Here is a 16,155-nt window from a genome sequence, read left to right on the forward strand (position 1 = left end):
TGTGTTAATACAGAGATTCAGATTAGCCAGGGGTGACTGTACTGGGGGGTTCAAACGGGGGGAGGGAGGTGGAAAGCCTTCCCTAGGCAAATATGACTTCACTGTTCTGGTGTGACTAAACTTCATGACATGTAAAGGACAGGTTTGAGAAATGTTAACAGAAGTCTTTAATACTTTGCCTGTCAAAATTATTTGGAAAATGCTATTGCTTTGAAACAATGACAGTGGCAAACAAACTATCACATCATATCTCCTTTGACATGTTCTGGAAAAGCACAAGGTATCATGAAGCAACTGTAACTCTGCATTAATCAATTTTTTTGTCAGTGAATTTTTACTAGAGACTTTTTTTAATCTAGCAGATTTTCCTCATTCAATTACATTTAGTTACATTCCCTTAGGGCCTGATCCTTATACGCTGATTTTAGTGGTACAAGAGCAGCTCCAAGATACTTAATCTGTACTTATCAGAGGTTATGTTTGTATTAATCTAAATTGTAAGACCTCTTACCACCCTCTAATATGCTATCAGCTGATTTGTTGCAGGAAACCCATCACTGCAAAGAAGTAGGGCTGTAGATATATCAATGACTTTCCTACTGTGCTTTCCAGGGCAAATTCGGTGATACCATAAAGGGCAGAACAACTTTTCAATTTAAAATGTTATGTACTAGACTCTCCTTTTCTTCTGGGTCATACCAACAGGACACTAGATGTGGAGGGCTCTGAGTTACTACACAGAATTCTTTCCCAGATATCTGCCTGGTGGGTCTTGCCCACATGCTCAGGGTCTAGCTGATCGTCATATTTGGGATCAGGAAGAAATTTTCTCCTGGGTCAGATTGGCTGAACCCCGAAGGGGGCGGGGATAGCCTTCTTCTGCAGCATGGGGCACAGATCACTTACAGGTTTCAACTAGTGTAAATGGTGAATTCTCTGTAACTAGAAGTATTTAAACCATGATCTGAGGACTTCAGTAACTCAATGAGAGGTTAGGGGTCAGGAGTGGATGGGTGAGGTTCTGTGGCCTGCAATGTGCAGGAGGTCAGACCAGATGATCACGATGGTCCCTTCTGACCTTAAAGTCTATGAGTCTATGAGTCTATGAGTCTATGACATGGTAAGTGGTAAATGAGAGCATGAACAGGATTACTGCACGTTCCCTGAATTCCTTACTTAGCATGGTGGGAGATGAGCAAATTCAAGCAGCTCCCTTGGCTAATGTGTTTTTCCTCACTCTTTTAACAGCCTCTTTATTTGAAGAAATAACCAATGCCCATTAAAGGCATTGTCAGTATCTAATTAATTTCACAGATACATCTGTACAGGTTGTTGATGTGCTCTGTCTATCGAACAGAGTCTTTGTTGTTATCGCTAATGAAACACAGGCAGTGATTTGAGCTAGAGTTCCTACCCACTTTAATTTAGGGGAGCCATTAGAAAAGCTCTCCATCACTTCAATTACTAGTGACTACTTCCCTTTCTTCCCACTGTGAAATTTAGTGAAACTTGAGAGCCCAAGTGTATGAGAATGTTCAAAAAATAAAAAAAATGATAGTCATAGATGAGGAATTTATTCCTTTTATAATTTCCACCTTACCTGAGGTAACTTATTGAGGAGGTAATTGAGGAGATTCATATTTTCATCCAAGTGAATTAATTACAGGTATTTTTTAAAAAGAAGGTGTCAGGATAAAAATCATATTAAAATTCTCATAGGTGTTACCACTAATATTAGAACAGGGGTTCTCAAACTGGGGGTCGGGACCCCTCAGTGGGTCACGAGGTTATTACATGGGGGCGTCATGAGCTGTCAGCCCCCAGCCCAGACCCCACTTTGCCTCCAGCATTTATAATGGTGTTAAATATATTAAGAAGTGTTTTTAATTTATAAGGGGGGGGTCACACTCAGAGGCGAAAGGGGTCACCAAAACAAAATTCTGAGAACCACCGCATTAGAGTATTAATAAAGAATTCTAAAAACCAAATGCACTTTCTACCATTAATGCCATTTTTTTTTTTTTTTACTTTTTGCACTTCACTTAGATTTGAAAATGAAGCTAGATTGGTAAATTCACTTTCCATTCAGAGTCCTGTCACTTTCTGGTTTTCAAGCAAGAATGTGATGTTAGCCAATTGTTTGGGTTTCCATCACTTCAGACAGCCCTTTAAATAACTATCAAAGTAACAACCATTTCTATCAGTAACACCTTGTAAACCATGTCCCCTCCCACCAACCTCACCCTCTCTTTCTCTCTCTTTTTTAAAAACAGACACAAAACTTAATTTGGACTTGAAACTGTAGTTGTCTTTTAAACGGAAAATCCTGATGCTCAAAGGGCCTGATCCAAAGCTTACTAAAGTCAGCAGAAAGACCCCCCAATGACTTTAATGAGTTTTGGATCAGGCCCTATATAAAGTGCACCTCGCAGTGTCACCACACAGTTATCAGTCTGACAATCAAATTGGTAAAGACAAGGGATATGGCCACAGCTGAATGATTTTAATCCAATGCCATCATAAAGGAGTTGGTTTCACCAAAGACAAGTGACAGAGGGAACCTTCCTATCACACTAGATGGGCACAAACAGGGTTGTATATTCAGCACCAATTATTTGCTTTGTACAGTAGCCTTCATGTAAAGAGCATGACACTATTATGAAAGTCAGTAAACTAAACAGTAAGTTACTAATTTATTAACTGCAAATAGTAAATATTCAGCAAAGTTTCTCCAGAAGCATTTTAAAACCCTAGCATAGGCAGGGCAAGCTGTATTTCAACAGGTTTTGGCCACCTGAGGTGAACCCTAGCAAGCCGCTCAAGTTTAATCTCAAACAGCTAGCACATGTAAAATTAAAACTTGCCCTATCTACACTAGGGTTTTAAAATGTGTTAGCTAATACCTTATATTAAAAAAAAATCACCTTGTATCCTAGCGTAGACAGGACAACAGAATAATATTTTAAACACAATTCTAATACATATACACACATTCACACAAACACATACACGTAAATTGTATGCTATTAATATCATTGTTATTTATTATTAGCATTGCAGTAATACCTAGAGGCCCCAGTCAAGAATCATTGTGCTAGGCACCGCACACAAATAATTAAAAGCTGGTCTTTGCCCTAAAGAGCGTGCAGTCTAAGTGTACATAAAGAATATACACTTAAAAGAAGACATAAGAAGGAATCTTCCAATTGTTCTTTGAAGAAATGAAGTCTCTAATCCCCATGTGCACCATTAAGACAGATCTCCAAATTATCTTGTCCAGAATGTAAACACCACTCTTTTACATTCTTTATTTAAAAGACAGTATCTACCAATTATAAATCATAAGATGTGGTGAACAGTGTCTCAAGACTTCAATGCTAGAATCTGGATACTTATCATTTGGCTTTTGCTTCTGCACTTCCGGCCACAACATGCATTCAAGACCTTCTTCCATCTCTTCCTAAGACAACATGCTGACCCCAGATATTAACAGTGGTCTCATTTACAGAGCAGCATGTTGAGCAAAGGCAAGATTGCACAGAACATTTTGTGGAATCATTTCCTAACAATCACATCACAACCTTTTCTGTACAAAGTTTTCAAGCACGAGTGGCCACTTTTATCACAGTTTTAAGCAAACAAACTCTAGGCACCGCAGTGCTTTCCCTAAGTCTTACTACCCGATCAAGGATTTATCATACAGAACCCAACAGATTTTGGACTACGAACTTTTCTTTAATCTATTTCCTTCTGATGGTGCAGTCCACCACCTCCCCACATGATAACACCACCACACCACCACTACCCTTGCAGAATCAGGAGTAGCATAGGTTGCCTTACTGGACATATTCCTTTAAATTAAGCATTCACCATCTGTTAGTCCTGTTCAGTCCCTTATACATATTTCACAGTTTCATCACAAAAAGATGGACATCCTTTGAAAGTCAGCAGATGCCTCCTCTTAGCAATGCCGCATTTGTGTGGATTTTCCCCATGTTTCAAGCCCAAGCTAGGTGTGGAAAGGACCCAAACTCTCAGAACAGAAGTGTACATAATATAGAAAGGGTTGTTTTCACACAAAAAATGGCCTCTGTTCCACTGCTTCTACTTTTAAAATTACTGGACTTGGAAAGTGTTTAAAGCAGCTATCTTCACTGTTAGTCAAAACTGCCAGAGATAGTGATGGAGGCAGGCTCTCCAGTTGCTTCAGAAATGATTCCATCAACACTCTGGAACTGGATGACATCTGACCTTAACAAACCATGCACTGGGCAGGACCCTAAGCACACACAAAAAATTTAGCTGCAAATTATCTCCAACAAGCCACAAACACCTCCCTACAAAATACCTCAGTTACTGGCTATATTTCAAATGGAAAAAAACACCACCACGCTACCTACCTTAAAACAATTTTAAACAATATCGAAAGTGCTATTTTGGAGCCATGGCTTAGACATAAAATAATAATGATAATTAAGAAATAAAGTGCCTAAAACCTAACTGAATTACTGGTTAATTTGAACGTCAGTTTAATTTTATCACAACCTCCAGAACCAAATCATTTGTATTAAAAAATAGCTGTATCCCTTTATTTCAATCAATTTTGATTGCTCTAAGCAGGCATTATTATAATTCAATCACTGGCTATAAGAAAGCTGCCATTTAATTAATATGGAAGGCCAAAATTCAAAATGAGATAGAAGATAAAAAGAACCAAAGGAAGACTCATGGTAACATATGAGACTACAGCAGCCAGCTGTGTGGTTTCAGACATTGTTATTGACAGTGTAATCATAGATATGCGCTGTACCATCTGTAATATGCACCCTGGCACTTATACAGAGTCAAACTCATCACAAGCAGCAGTAACATGTAGCTCCCACACACTTTGAAGAAAGCTGTGCCCATTTAAAGCTGGGCTTAATAAGGTCCATGTAGAACAAGGTCAACCACTTAATTCAATAAATGCGGTAAGCATAGACTTGATCAAAATAAGAGGAAGATACTGTAATAATAATAATAATTTGTACTTACACAGCACCATTCCCCCAGGATCTTTAAGTACTCTACAAATATTAATTAAAACTCAACTACCTTGTGTGATAAGTATGTGTTGTTATACATATTAGCACAGATTGGGAAACTATAGTGTATGTCACTTGCCCACAGCCACATAGTACGAAATTTACCCTATGCTGAGGGCCAACCACAGGATTATGTGCTAAATCCCACTTAAACTCTCACAGGAGGGCTAATTTGGGACTTAAGTGATGGACAGGTCTCATGTTGGCGCTCTGCTCAGGGATGGATTTTCATTAATCAACAATAGTGTTGCGAACAAAATTCATGAGTTTATTATCCAGTCTTGCACTAACTACTGCACCACACTGTGTTTACTGAAATATTAAATGAGTTATTTAAGAGCCAACGGAGATCTCAGTGCTCCATAAAACACAGATGACAATTCCTGCCACAAGGAGCTTACAATCTATCCACATTTCATATTAAACCAAAATCATGTCTTTTTTCAAATTGAAGTCTTTATTTTATTGAACTGTTTGGCTTGCATGCAACTGACTGCACACCCAGTTACTTTACTATTAGTGAAAAATATTGAATAAATAATTAGAGCACATAATTGCCTCTAACCTTTAAAAGACAACATTTTGTATTTATGAAAAACCCAAGCAGAGAGGGATTTTCAGGTTCTGTGTGCTCAGAACCACACAACCCAAAGCCAATGCTAAAATTATCCAAATATATACCTTTTAACACAAGAAACTTTCAGCCTTGCTTTCTGCTTCCCTTTGCCCTATGTTTGACCTGAAATATTACTGTCAGGGCCCTCTTGGCCTAGTTGTTTCAATTCTTCACCAACCCAGCTTAAGCTTTCAAAAAACAGTTGGACTATACATGAGGAATGGGACAAACCTGGAATCTTGTCCCTGAGTTCCTTTGAAATTCATGTGCATGTATAATCACTGATAATTCAGATGAAAATTATCTTGAATGTTATGATTCAACATCTTAACAGATAAAAACACAAGATGGGGTATTAGTTGGCGTATGCTACAGACGACCAAACGACACTACGGAACAGGATGACTGCTTCCTTGTGCACCTATAAGGTGTAGGGCAAAAAAAAGCTGTATGATCATGAGGGATTTCAATTTGACATAGGCTGAAGGTCTCATGCTGTCAGTATTAAAACATCCTTGGAATTCCTAAACATTATAGATGACAATCTCCTAACTCAAAAGTGTTGCAGCCAACATGGATGAATTCTTTATTAGAGCTTGTCTAAAAGAGGAACAGATCACAGAACTAATAAATAATGGTAGCTTAGGTACAAGAGATCATGACTTGATCACATTTATAATGTGCAAGCAGAATAAATTCCAGAATAAATAAATAAATAAATATATATATATATATATATATATATATTATTTATTTATTTATATTTATTTATTTATTTATTTATTTATTTATTTATTTATTTATTTATTTATTCTGCTTGCACATTATAAATGTGATATATATATATATATACTTGGTCCCAAATCTGAAAACAATTGAGCCAAATCAGCTGGAAGGAAGAATTTAATCAGAAAAATGTGAATGATAATTGGGAATCATTTAAGAAAGCTTTATTATATCCCCAAAAACCCACGATCCTGGAAGAAGGCTGTACAAGTTAAAAAATCAACCTGGTTTAGAGGGGAAGCGAAGGCAACTTTAAGCAATAAAATATATAACAAATGGAAGAATAGGGAAGTTGACAGCACTGAATACAAATCAGAAGTTAAGAATTGTAGAAAATTTATAAGGGAAGCCAAGGGACACAAGGAGAAATCTATGACCAGGATAGTTAAGGAATGAGAAGGAGTTTTTTAAACATATGAGGAACAAAAAGAACCGTAACAATGGTATTGGTCCATTAGTAGATGTAAGTGGTAGAATTATCAATAATAACGCAGAAAAGGCTAAGTGTTCAATAAATATTTTTGTCATGTATTTGGGGGAAAACATATGATATAGTCTCATTATAGTGATAACACTCTTTCTATTCCACTAGTATCTCTGGAGGTTGTTAAACAGAAGCTATTAAAGTTAGACTTTTTTAAATCAGCAGGTGAATATGACTTGCATTCAAGAGTTTTAAAAGAGCTGGTTGAAGAGCTCGCCGGACCATTAAGGTTAATTTTCAATAAGTCTTGGAGCACTGGGAAAGTTCCAGAAGACTGGAAGAAAGCTAATGCCTCCTCAACCCAGTTTGACTTTGTATCTTTGAGGGGAGATTTAATGGTTGCTGTTGGTCCTCTATTTTTTAAAAGGCAAAATAGAATAAAATAAAATAATAATAAAAAAAAACCCACCCAAAACCAAAAACCAAACACCAACCCAGTAAATCCCCACTCTATATTTAATTTCTGTTTTATAGGTTCACTGCAGAACAATCATGGAAATGTACAGTTTCAGCAAGGACTGCAAGGCAGTTGCAAATCAGCTACATCTGTCCTACCATCTGACATATAATTTACAGTGGCTAGATTAGGGTCCAATTTAGAGCTGAAATGAATGCACATTCTGAAGTGATGATACAAATACCCAACAGGCCTCAGAGGCTGCTGCGTGCCATTATGTTAAATTTCACCACTACAAGAAGATATGCCACAGAATTGATGTTTCCAGTGGGACATCACAGCATTGGACAACTCTGATTTAGGATTTACCTCATAGTGCCAGCCAAAGTAAAGCTTTTTTCCCCCCAAGACAGTATTCCAGGAGAAAGAGAGAGAAGCGTGGTGTTCAACTGGACATGCCCACTTGTGAACATAACTGGAGGGTATGCATTAGTACAGGCAGTGATCTATTACGGGTACATGGAATACCCAAAGACTATAGTATTGGTTTTATAAACATTATATGTATCAGTATGGGCTAGGGATTTTATTCTAACCCCATTGGAGGGGTTACAGGAGTTTCCTAGAGGAACAAAAATCACTGGGGGGTAATACAAATTCCTAGGCCAGTAACCTCAATGCTTTGGGGGAAACTGCATATACTAGTGTAACCTGGTTTAAAAGACCTGACACACAAAGAAAGGAGAACTGTGTAAAGTGACAAGCCTGACATAGAGAGGGAGGTCACTCTCACTCAGTATAAGAACTGACATGCTGAGACCAACAGGGACAGACTTTGAACCCTGCCAGGGTCTCCAGGTGGGAGAGGGATGTCTGCCTGGTAAGCTAAGGCCTGCACATAAACTGTTTATGGTTTTTAAGATAAGTTTTCTCTGTAATGCTTATGTTCTGAATAAATAATAGTTGCTTTGAAAAGCACTGGAAAACCCTGGTCACTGCCCCTGAGAGAACAGGACAGGAGATGCTGGACTTGCTAAGGTGATCACTGTGAATGGAATTGTAGACTAACTCCCTGGTCTACAGGCAGAGTGTTGCAGGACTCTGCCTGAGAAAGGTGACAGCTAGAGGCCTAAGACTTAAGTGGGATGCCCTCAGAGAGGCCACAAAGGGGTCAGAGGTGTAATTAACTCAGGAACTGTGACATAAGTCAGTCAGGTATTTCAAGACCTAACAATCTTAGAATCTAAATCTAGGCTTTGACAGGATATATTATTTACACTATGATACATGATGGACTGGTTCACTGGATGACAGCCATACAGGATTATTGCTGATTGCTTTTTTTTATCCCTCTTAGCTACTCATATGGTCTCCATTACTGTACTATTTGAGAGCCTCACAATATTTAATGTATTTATCCTCAACACCCCTAGGAGGTAGGGCGGTGCTATTATCTTCAATTCACAGATGGGGAACTGAGGCACAGAAAAACTAAGTGACTTTCTCAAGGTCACACAACCAGTCTGTAGTGGAACAGGGAATTGAACTCAAGTGTCCAAGTCCCACATTAGTGCCCTAAACACTGGACCATTCTGTCTTTCCCTAGCTCTACTGACTAGTCCCTGTGGGTCCCAATAAGAGTGTGTTACTATGCAGACTTCCCATCTGATTTCATCTTGGATGATGAAAAGAGGACAGTAGTTTATTTAAAGTCCAAACAGCAGGAGCCCAACTATCATTTTTAGAATCAAAGGGGTTTTCTAGGAAGAAATTTGTTTTAATCAATCTAATGTAATTAAGTATTTGATCCAAATCATTTCATAAGCTAAGTTAGAAAAGAAGCAGCCTAGTCACAGATATCACTAAAATCAGTTATAGTAAAATAAGGGGTATTTACTTTTAGTAAATGATGTGTATCTTCCATTAATGAAACAGAAATATACCAAAACAAAAACAAAAGGAAAACCCCAAAACCCAAACCTGAAAATACAGTGCCAAACACAGTGGCATAAAGTGGAGGCATAAAGTGGCAATTCAACTTAGTGTACAGTGTTATCATGATTTAATAATAAAAGTTTCCTACATTTTGGCTATAAACAGAGCAGCTGTAGAAATTATTTTTGGTTTGTGATGTTAAAAATAAAGAAAAACAGAAACATACGGGATGCAGTTCCAATGTCTGATGTTGCCTACATGAATCCTCCCAATCTCTCATTGACCTGAAGCAATACCACTGCTCTTTTCCCAGCTAGCTGGGAACTCGAGGTTTCATATCCTGCATGCTTTAGTCTCTCCTCAGACAATCCTTGGGGCTCACTTTTCCACTCAAATGTTATAATTCTTTTATGAATTTCTCCTGACTGATGACATTAGAGTGCAGTGAAGGTTCTCATTTCCCTGATTAACCCCATAATATTAACACCTTGATGCAACATCCAATCTACTCTAATCTATACAGATAGATAAAACGTTTGCAGCCCAGAGAAAAAGCAGTGTTCTTTAAATATTCCATGGGAAAAAAATCTGATGAGTGATGCACAGCAGTGTTGTTTTAATTAATGTCAGTACAGTTTGCCTCCTTAGGGTGGGGCTTAAGGCTTGATGTCTCAGGGGGCCAATTACACGTTTCTTTGCTAAACCTGAACTCAGGTTGGGAAATGGAAAAGTCACATCACCATGTACTGGGTAGTTAGCAATGCTGAAAATTTAGCTTATTTAGTATGTGCTGGTGTCTCTAGTTCCAATTGGTGAAGGAACCACTTTAGCTATCCTTCGTTACAGAATCATAAAAGTGTAGGACTGGAAGGGACCTCAATAGGTGATCTAGTCCAGCCCCCGGCGCTCAAGGCAGGACTACGTAATAACTAGACCATTCCTGACAGGTGTTTGTCTAACCTGTTCTTAAAAACCCCCAATGATGGAGATTCCGCAATCTGCTATGCAATTTTTTCCTGTGCTTAACTACCCTGATAACTATTAAACCCATTGCTTAACTACCCTGATAACAATTTAAACCCATTGATTCTTGTCCTATCCTCAGAGGTTAAGGAGAACAATTTTTTACCCTCCTCCTTGTGACAACCTTTTATATGTACTTGAAAACTGTTATCATGTCCTCCCTCAATCTTCTCTTCTCCAGACTAAACAAATCCAAGTTTTTCAATCTTCCCTCATAGGTCATGTTTTCTAGACCTTTAATCATTGTTGTTGCTCTCTTCTGGACTTTCTCCAATTTGTCCACATCTTTCCTGAAATGTGGCGCCCAGAACTGGACACAATACTCCAGTTGAGGCCTTATCAGTGTGGAGTAGAGCTGAATTACTTCTCGTGTCTTGCTTACAACAGCTCCTGCTGATAAATCACAGTATGATGTTTGCTTTTTTTGCAACACAGTTAAACTGCTGACTCATATTTAGCTTATGATCCACTATGACTCCCAAATCCCTTTCCACAGTACTCCCTCCTAGGCAGCCATTGCCCATTTTGTATATGTGCAATTGATTGCTCCTTCTTAAGTGTAGCACTTTGCATTTGTCTTGATTGAAGTTAATCCTATTTACTTCAGACCATTTCTCCAATTTGTCCCGATCATTTTGAATTTTAATCCTATCCTCGAAAGCACTTGCAACCCCTCCCAGCTTGGTATCATCCACAAACTTTGTAAGTGTACTTTCTCTGCTATTATCTACATCATTTATGAAGATATTGAACAGAATTGGATCCAGGACTGATCTCTGCAGGAACCCACTCAATATACCCTTCCAGGTTGACTGTGAACCACTGATGATTACTCTCTGGGAATGGTTTTACAACCAGTTATGCACCCACCTTATAGTAGCTCCATCTAGGTTGCATTTCCCTAGTTTGTTTATGAGAAGGTCATGCAAGACAGTATCAAAAGCCTTACTAAAGTGAAGATATACCACATCCACAAGGCTTGTTACCCTGTCAAAGAAAGCTGTTGGGTTGGTTTGACATGATTTGTTCTTGACAAATCCATGTTGACTGTTACTTATCATCTTGATTGCTTGCTTATTTGCTCCATTATCTTTCCAGGGACTGAAGTTAAGCTGACTGGTCTGTAATTCCCTGGGTTGTCTTTATTCCCCTTTATATAAATTGGCACTATATTTTCCCTCTTCCAGTCCTCTGGAATCTCTCCACCCTTCCAAGAATTTTCAAAGATAAATGCTAATGGCTCAGATATTTCCTGAGTCAGCTCCTTGAATATTCTAGGATTTCATCAGGGCCTACCAACTCAAAGATAGCTAACTTGTCTAAATAATTTTTAACTTGTTCTTTCCCTATTTTAGCCTCAGATCCTACTTCATATTCCTGAGTCTTCACTATGTTAGACGTCTGATCTCTACTAACCTTTTTGGTTAAAACTGAAACAAGAAATAACAGGAGTACTTGTGGCACCTTAGAGACTAACAAATTTATTAGAGCATTGCTACTCTGAAACCTGAAACAAGAAAGGCATTTACCACTTCCGCAATTTCCATATTTTATATTATTGTCTTTACCCGCTCATTGAGTAATGGGCCTACCTTGTCCTTGGTCTTCCTCTTGCTTCTAATGTATTTGTAGAATGTTTTCTTGTTACCCTTTATGTCTCTAGTTAGTTTAATCTCGTTTGGTGCCTTGTCCTTTATAATTTTATCCCTACATGCTTTTGTTCTTTGTAATTTGACCTAGTTTCCACTTTTTGTAGGACTCTTCTTTGAGTTTCAGATAATTGAAGATCTCCTGGTTAAGCCAGGGTGATCTCTTGCCATTTTTCCTATTTTTCCTATGCAGTGGGATAGTTTGCTTTTGTGTCCTTAATAATGTCTCTTTGAAAAACTGCCAACTCTCTCAAACTGTTTTTCCCTTAGACTTGCTTCCCATGGGATCTTTCCTACCAACTCCCTGAATTTGCTCAAGTCTGCCTTCTTGAAATCCATTATCTTTATTCTGCTATCTTCCCTCCTACCAGCTGTTAGAATCATGAACTCTACCATCTCATGATCACTTTCACCCAAGCTGCCTTCCACTTGCAAAGTCTCAACCAGTTCCTCCCGATTTGTCATGGTAATAAGCATTTCAGTTAAAAGATTTCTCACTGTAATGAATTTGTATATGCATCTACTCTCGTAATAGCAGGCTTGTGTGACTCACCTATGAGAGAGTGTGGGTTTCATGGAGCTCATAGAGTTCATGGGGGGTTGCATGGGTAGCTTCCCAGGAGGATCGTTTTGCCGGCTTTTCTGGTGACGAAGCAGCAAGAGCCGTCCCAACTCCTCACACCACGACGAAAGCAGTGCTGTGCAAACAGAACAAAATGAAGGTGTACAACTTAATGAAGAGTGCAGCTGTGTTGAGATGCAGGATATTTTAACCACATTAGTCACTAACTGAATGGACATACACCAGTTCTGAAAACTTTCCCCATGAGCCACTACCATCATATGAAGAATATGTTGCTACACTAAAAGGGGAAAAACTATGGGAAGAAACAGAGATCATTGGGAGATAAGAAGAGAGGGGAGCAAGAGAAATCAAGATTTCTTTCTACAGTTTCCCACAACCCGTTCCACCTGTAATGTTAATAGGCAGCGGATGATAGTTTTAGTTCTGCTAGTTATTCTAGTTTGGATTTAATTTATTATAGATAATCTCCACAATCTGCACAATCAGCATTTCTTAATATAGCCAGTCTTATATATGATTTATTGTGATGGCTGTTCTTTGCCTTCTTGCATAACTAAAATAGTATCATTCCGTACGATTGACAATACTGCAATTTCTTTGTATGAAATTTTATTGCAGAAGACACAGATTACAAAAGAAAAATCAGGTGTTGGATTTAATTTGCAACATTATATTACCTACCCCAACTGTGAATGAGCTTACAAAACAGAGTGGCCATGATATTCAAATTTGGGTGCTTAAAGTTAGACACCTGGATCCATATTTGGTGCCTAATTCAGCAAAACACCTAAACATATGCCAAACTTTAAGTATGTGAATATTCTTTTGGTCAATGGGACTACTCGTATATTCACAGATCAGCACATGCTTACACACTTTGATAAATTGGGGCCTTAGGCACCTAAATAAGAGGCCTGATTTTCAGAGGCACTAAAATTCTGGCCTATGTTACAAAAAGCACACAAATTCTGATAAACAGAGCCTCTAGAAATGACAGTGAGCACAATCTAGGCTCCATTGATTGCAGTGAAGCAGGATTTTATCCAGTATGTCTTCATAGAAAAGTGATTAAACCAAGGAGCTGCCCTTTTAAATTCCAATGTGATAACTAACTGTTGTGAAATGTAATTAAAGATCTTTTGCGCTAAGTGGTGGGTGAAGAAGTCCAATAAGATACAGCTCAGACCAAGTGCAAAATTTTGTGGTTGATACAAACAACTTTGTCAAACAGAAGGGTCTATTTTGTTCTTCCTTAAAAGAAGGTTTTGCAAATCTTCATGCCGATAGAAAATGATCTTGAATGTCAATTAAAAGGTTTTAAAATGTAGATGTTTCCCTACAAACAACAATTTGTTGTGTACCCAAACAACAATTTGTTCCAGTGGGCAAGAACCAGAAAGCCAGTCTAAAATAAACATGTGGTATAAATAGTCAAAAGTAGATGAGGTTTAAAACATTATGTCAGGTTTACCAATGTAAGTGACACAGGTGAGGAGATGTCCAATACATGGATGTTTATTTTCACTTGTATGCTTTTTGTAATGGTGTAATACCATAATTACCCATCATTTAAAAGGGACCTCACCTTCTTCTTCCACTATACACTCAAAAGTGGTGTAATTGATAATTATCAGAACCAGTTTCAAAGGATGTAATTGGAAAGTTACACTGTGAAAAGTGTAAGATTCTCAGATTTTGATAGGAACACAGAAAAATATGTCTCTATATAAAAACACTAGTAATTAAAAAAAAAAATCAACTGGCCATACCAGAGAAATATTTAATAAAACCAATTCTATTAAAGAAAAGTAAACACACATCGGGGTATTGAGGATGTAGTAATTTCTTTGTATTTACCACATGCAAGGTCAATAATGGTGCTTTGGGAGGTACTTTAGAGTCCTTCTATGACAAGAAGGGGATACTGCTTCTTTATATAACTAAATATGGTTACTCTGAAATTGTTAGCATCACATCTAGCCTATAGAAAGCATTCCCACTGAGCTCCGTGCCTAAATGTTCTAGCAACGAGTGTCATTCTAAGCTGCTTCTCTATTAGCCAAGGAATCTGTCAACAAGCATTTGATCAAATTATACTCACCTTTTATCCCTGGCATGTCATTACTTATGTGCCAGTGACAAAGGGTCTTTCCCCTCCACCCCCTTTTCAAGCCGCCTGCAGATAAAAATCACTGCCTAACATAGTTTCCTCGTGCACACTATGGCTACTTGAGTTCTGAGAAAAATGAACAAAGTGTTCTGCCGAGCTGTAAATGCAGCCATGTCAGAATAATAGCGGATGCTGAGCACTTCCACAGCTGAGTGTAATTACTATGGTGTCGAATGGAAACCGTCCATCTTAAACGTGACTTTGATGTGAGGAGGGAGCTGTTCCTAGTGCACACATATAAGTGCTTGACAAATAAAGATAAAAAGCAGCCGCCTAATGGATTTGAGGACATGAATCTGCAAACAAAGCCAGTACCTGCTTTGAAAAAACAGAGTTAACTCCTGGACAAATAATTTGCAATGGAAATGAGATAACATCGCATTGAGTAGGGAGGGAAGGTAAGATATTAATGAGTTATTATTATTACTAATATCAAATGCACACATTTGTAAAGGTGAAATGTAAATGTCAGAGAATGGCCAGGCTTTTGAGATAAGGGAGACAGTTACATGCTACAAATTATCAGGAGATGACTTACATTTTTGGAAAGTAAGCATCGGAAGGTATAAAACATAACAAATGTACTCATCCCCATCTCACTGCTCATTACTGAGAGGTTTAACCTTTCCTCTCCTGGGACATTTCCCAGTCATGTACCATGTATAATAATAATCTGTGTTTGTGCATTGAATGAAAAGAGACCGGTTCAGAACTGTCTCAAAAAATGTCAAATCCACCATTATCTCCATCAAAGCGGGGGGGTGGGAGAGAGAAAACCCCTCTGAGTATGCCTACACTGCAATGTAAGCCCTGGGTAATTGGAACTTGAGGTAGCCGATCCTGGGTTTGTTAAGCTACGACTTGAGCATCTACATTCATTTGTATTCCTAGATTAGGAACTGCAGAACCCTTGGGTCCCAGCCTGAGGCTGCAGGATCTACATTGCATTATGCAGGCCTGAGTCCAACCACTCGTATCCCAGACTCCCTAGCACTCTCCCAAAACGTGGTCACTCTAGCCTTGTGTTTGTGATGCAGTGTGGGAAAACTTTAATGTCCAGAGGATAAAAAATCAGCCAGTGGGGTTCTTTTGGTGGACTCCCAGATCTTGAGTCCAGTGGGGTTGTGTCAACACTGCAAAGCAGTTGGTTTTGAACTCTGGGTCCCGACTTGACTCAGGTTCGGACCCTCCAACACCATGGGGTCCTTAGACCTGGGGTCCAAGCCTGAGGTTAGTGCAATGTTTGTGTAGACTGAAGAGGGGTTAGGCTTGAGCCCAAGTTCAAATCCTGGGCTTACATTGCCGTGTAGACATTCCCTCAGCGATTTTGCCATTGTCTGTCTGAAATGTTGCAACTTCTCCCATACCCCCCTCTTATATTGGTTTGCACTTAGTGTGGTGAGATGAAATGCGCCACACAAGCAT

At 38.6% G+C, this 16,155-nt stretch overlaps 1 protein-coding gene across 1 annotated transcript in view; it reads right to left on the reverse strand.

Moving 5' to 3' along the window:
* ZMIZ1 (zinc finger MIZ-type containing 1) overlaps positions 1 to 16,155 on the reverse strand; it is a 222,854-nt gene that overhangs the window by 48,494 nt on the left and 158,205 nt on the right. The window contains 1 exon segment of the mRNA XM_065407792.1: positions 12,528 to 12,672. Within this exon segment, the coding sequence (XP_065263864.1) occupies positions 12,528 to 12,672 (145 nt within the window).

This window comes from Emys orbicularis, chromosome 7, assembly GCF_028017835.1.
Source record: "Emys orbicularis isolate rEmyOrb1 chromosome 7, rEmyOrb1.hap1, whole genome shotgun sequence".
NCBI lineage: Eukaryota > Metazoa > Chordata > Testudines > Emydidae > Emys > Emys orbicularis.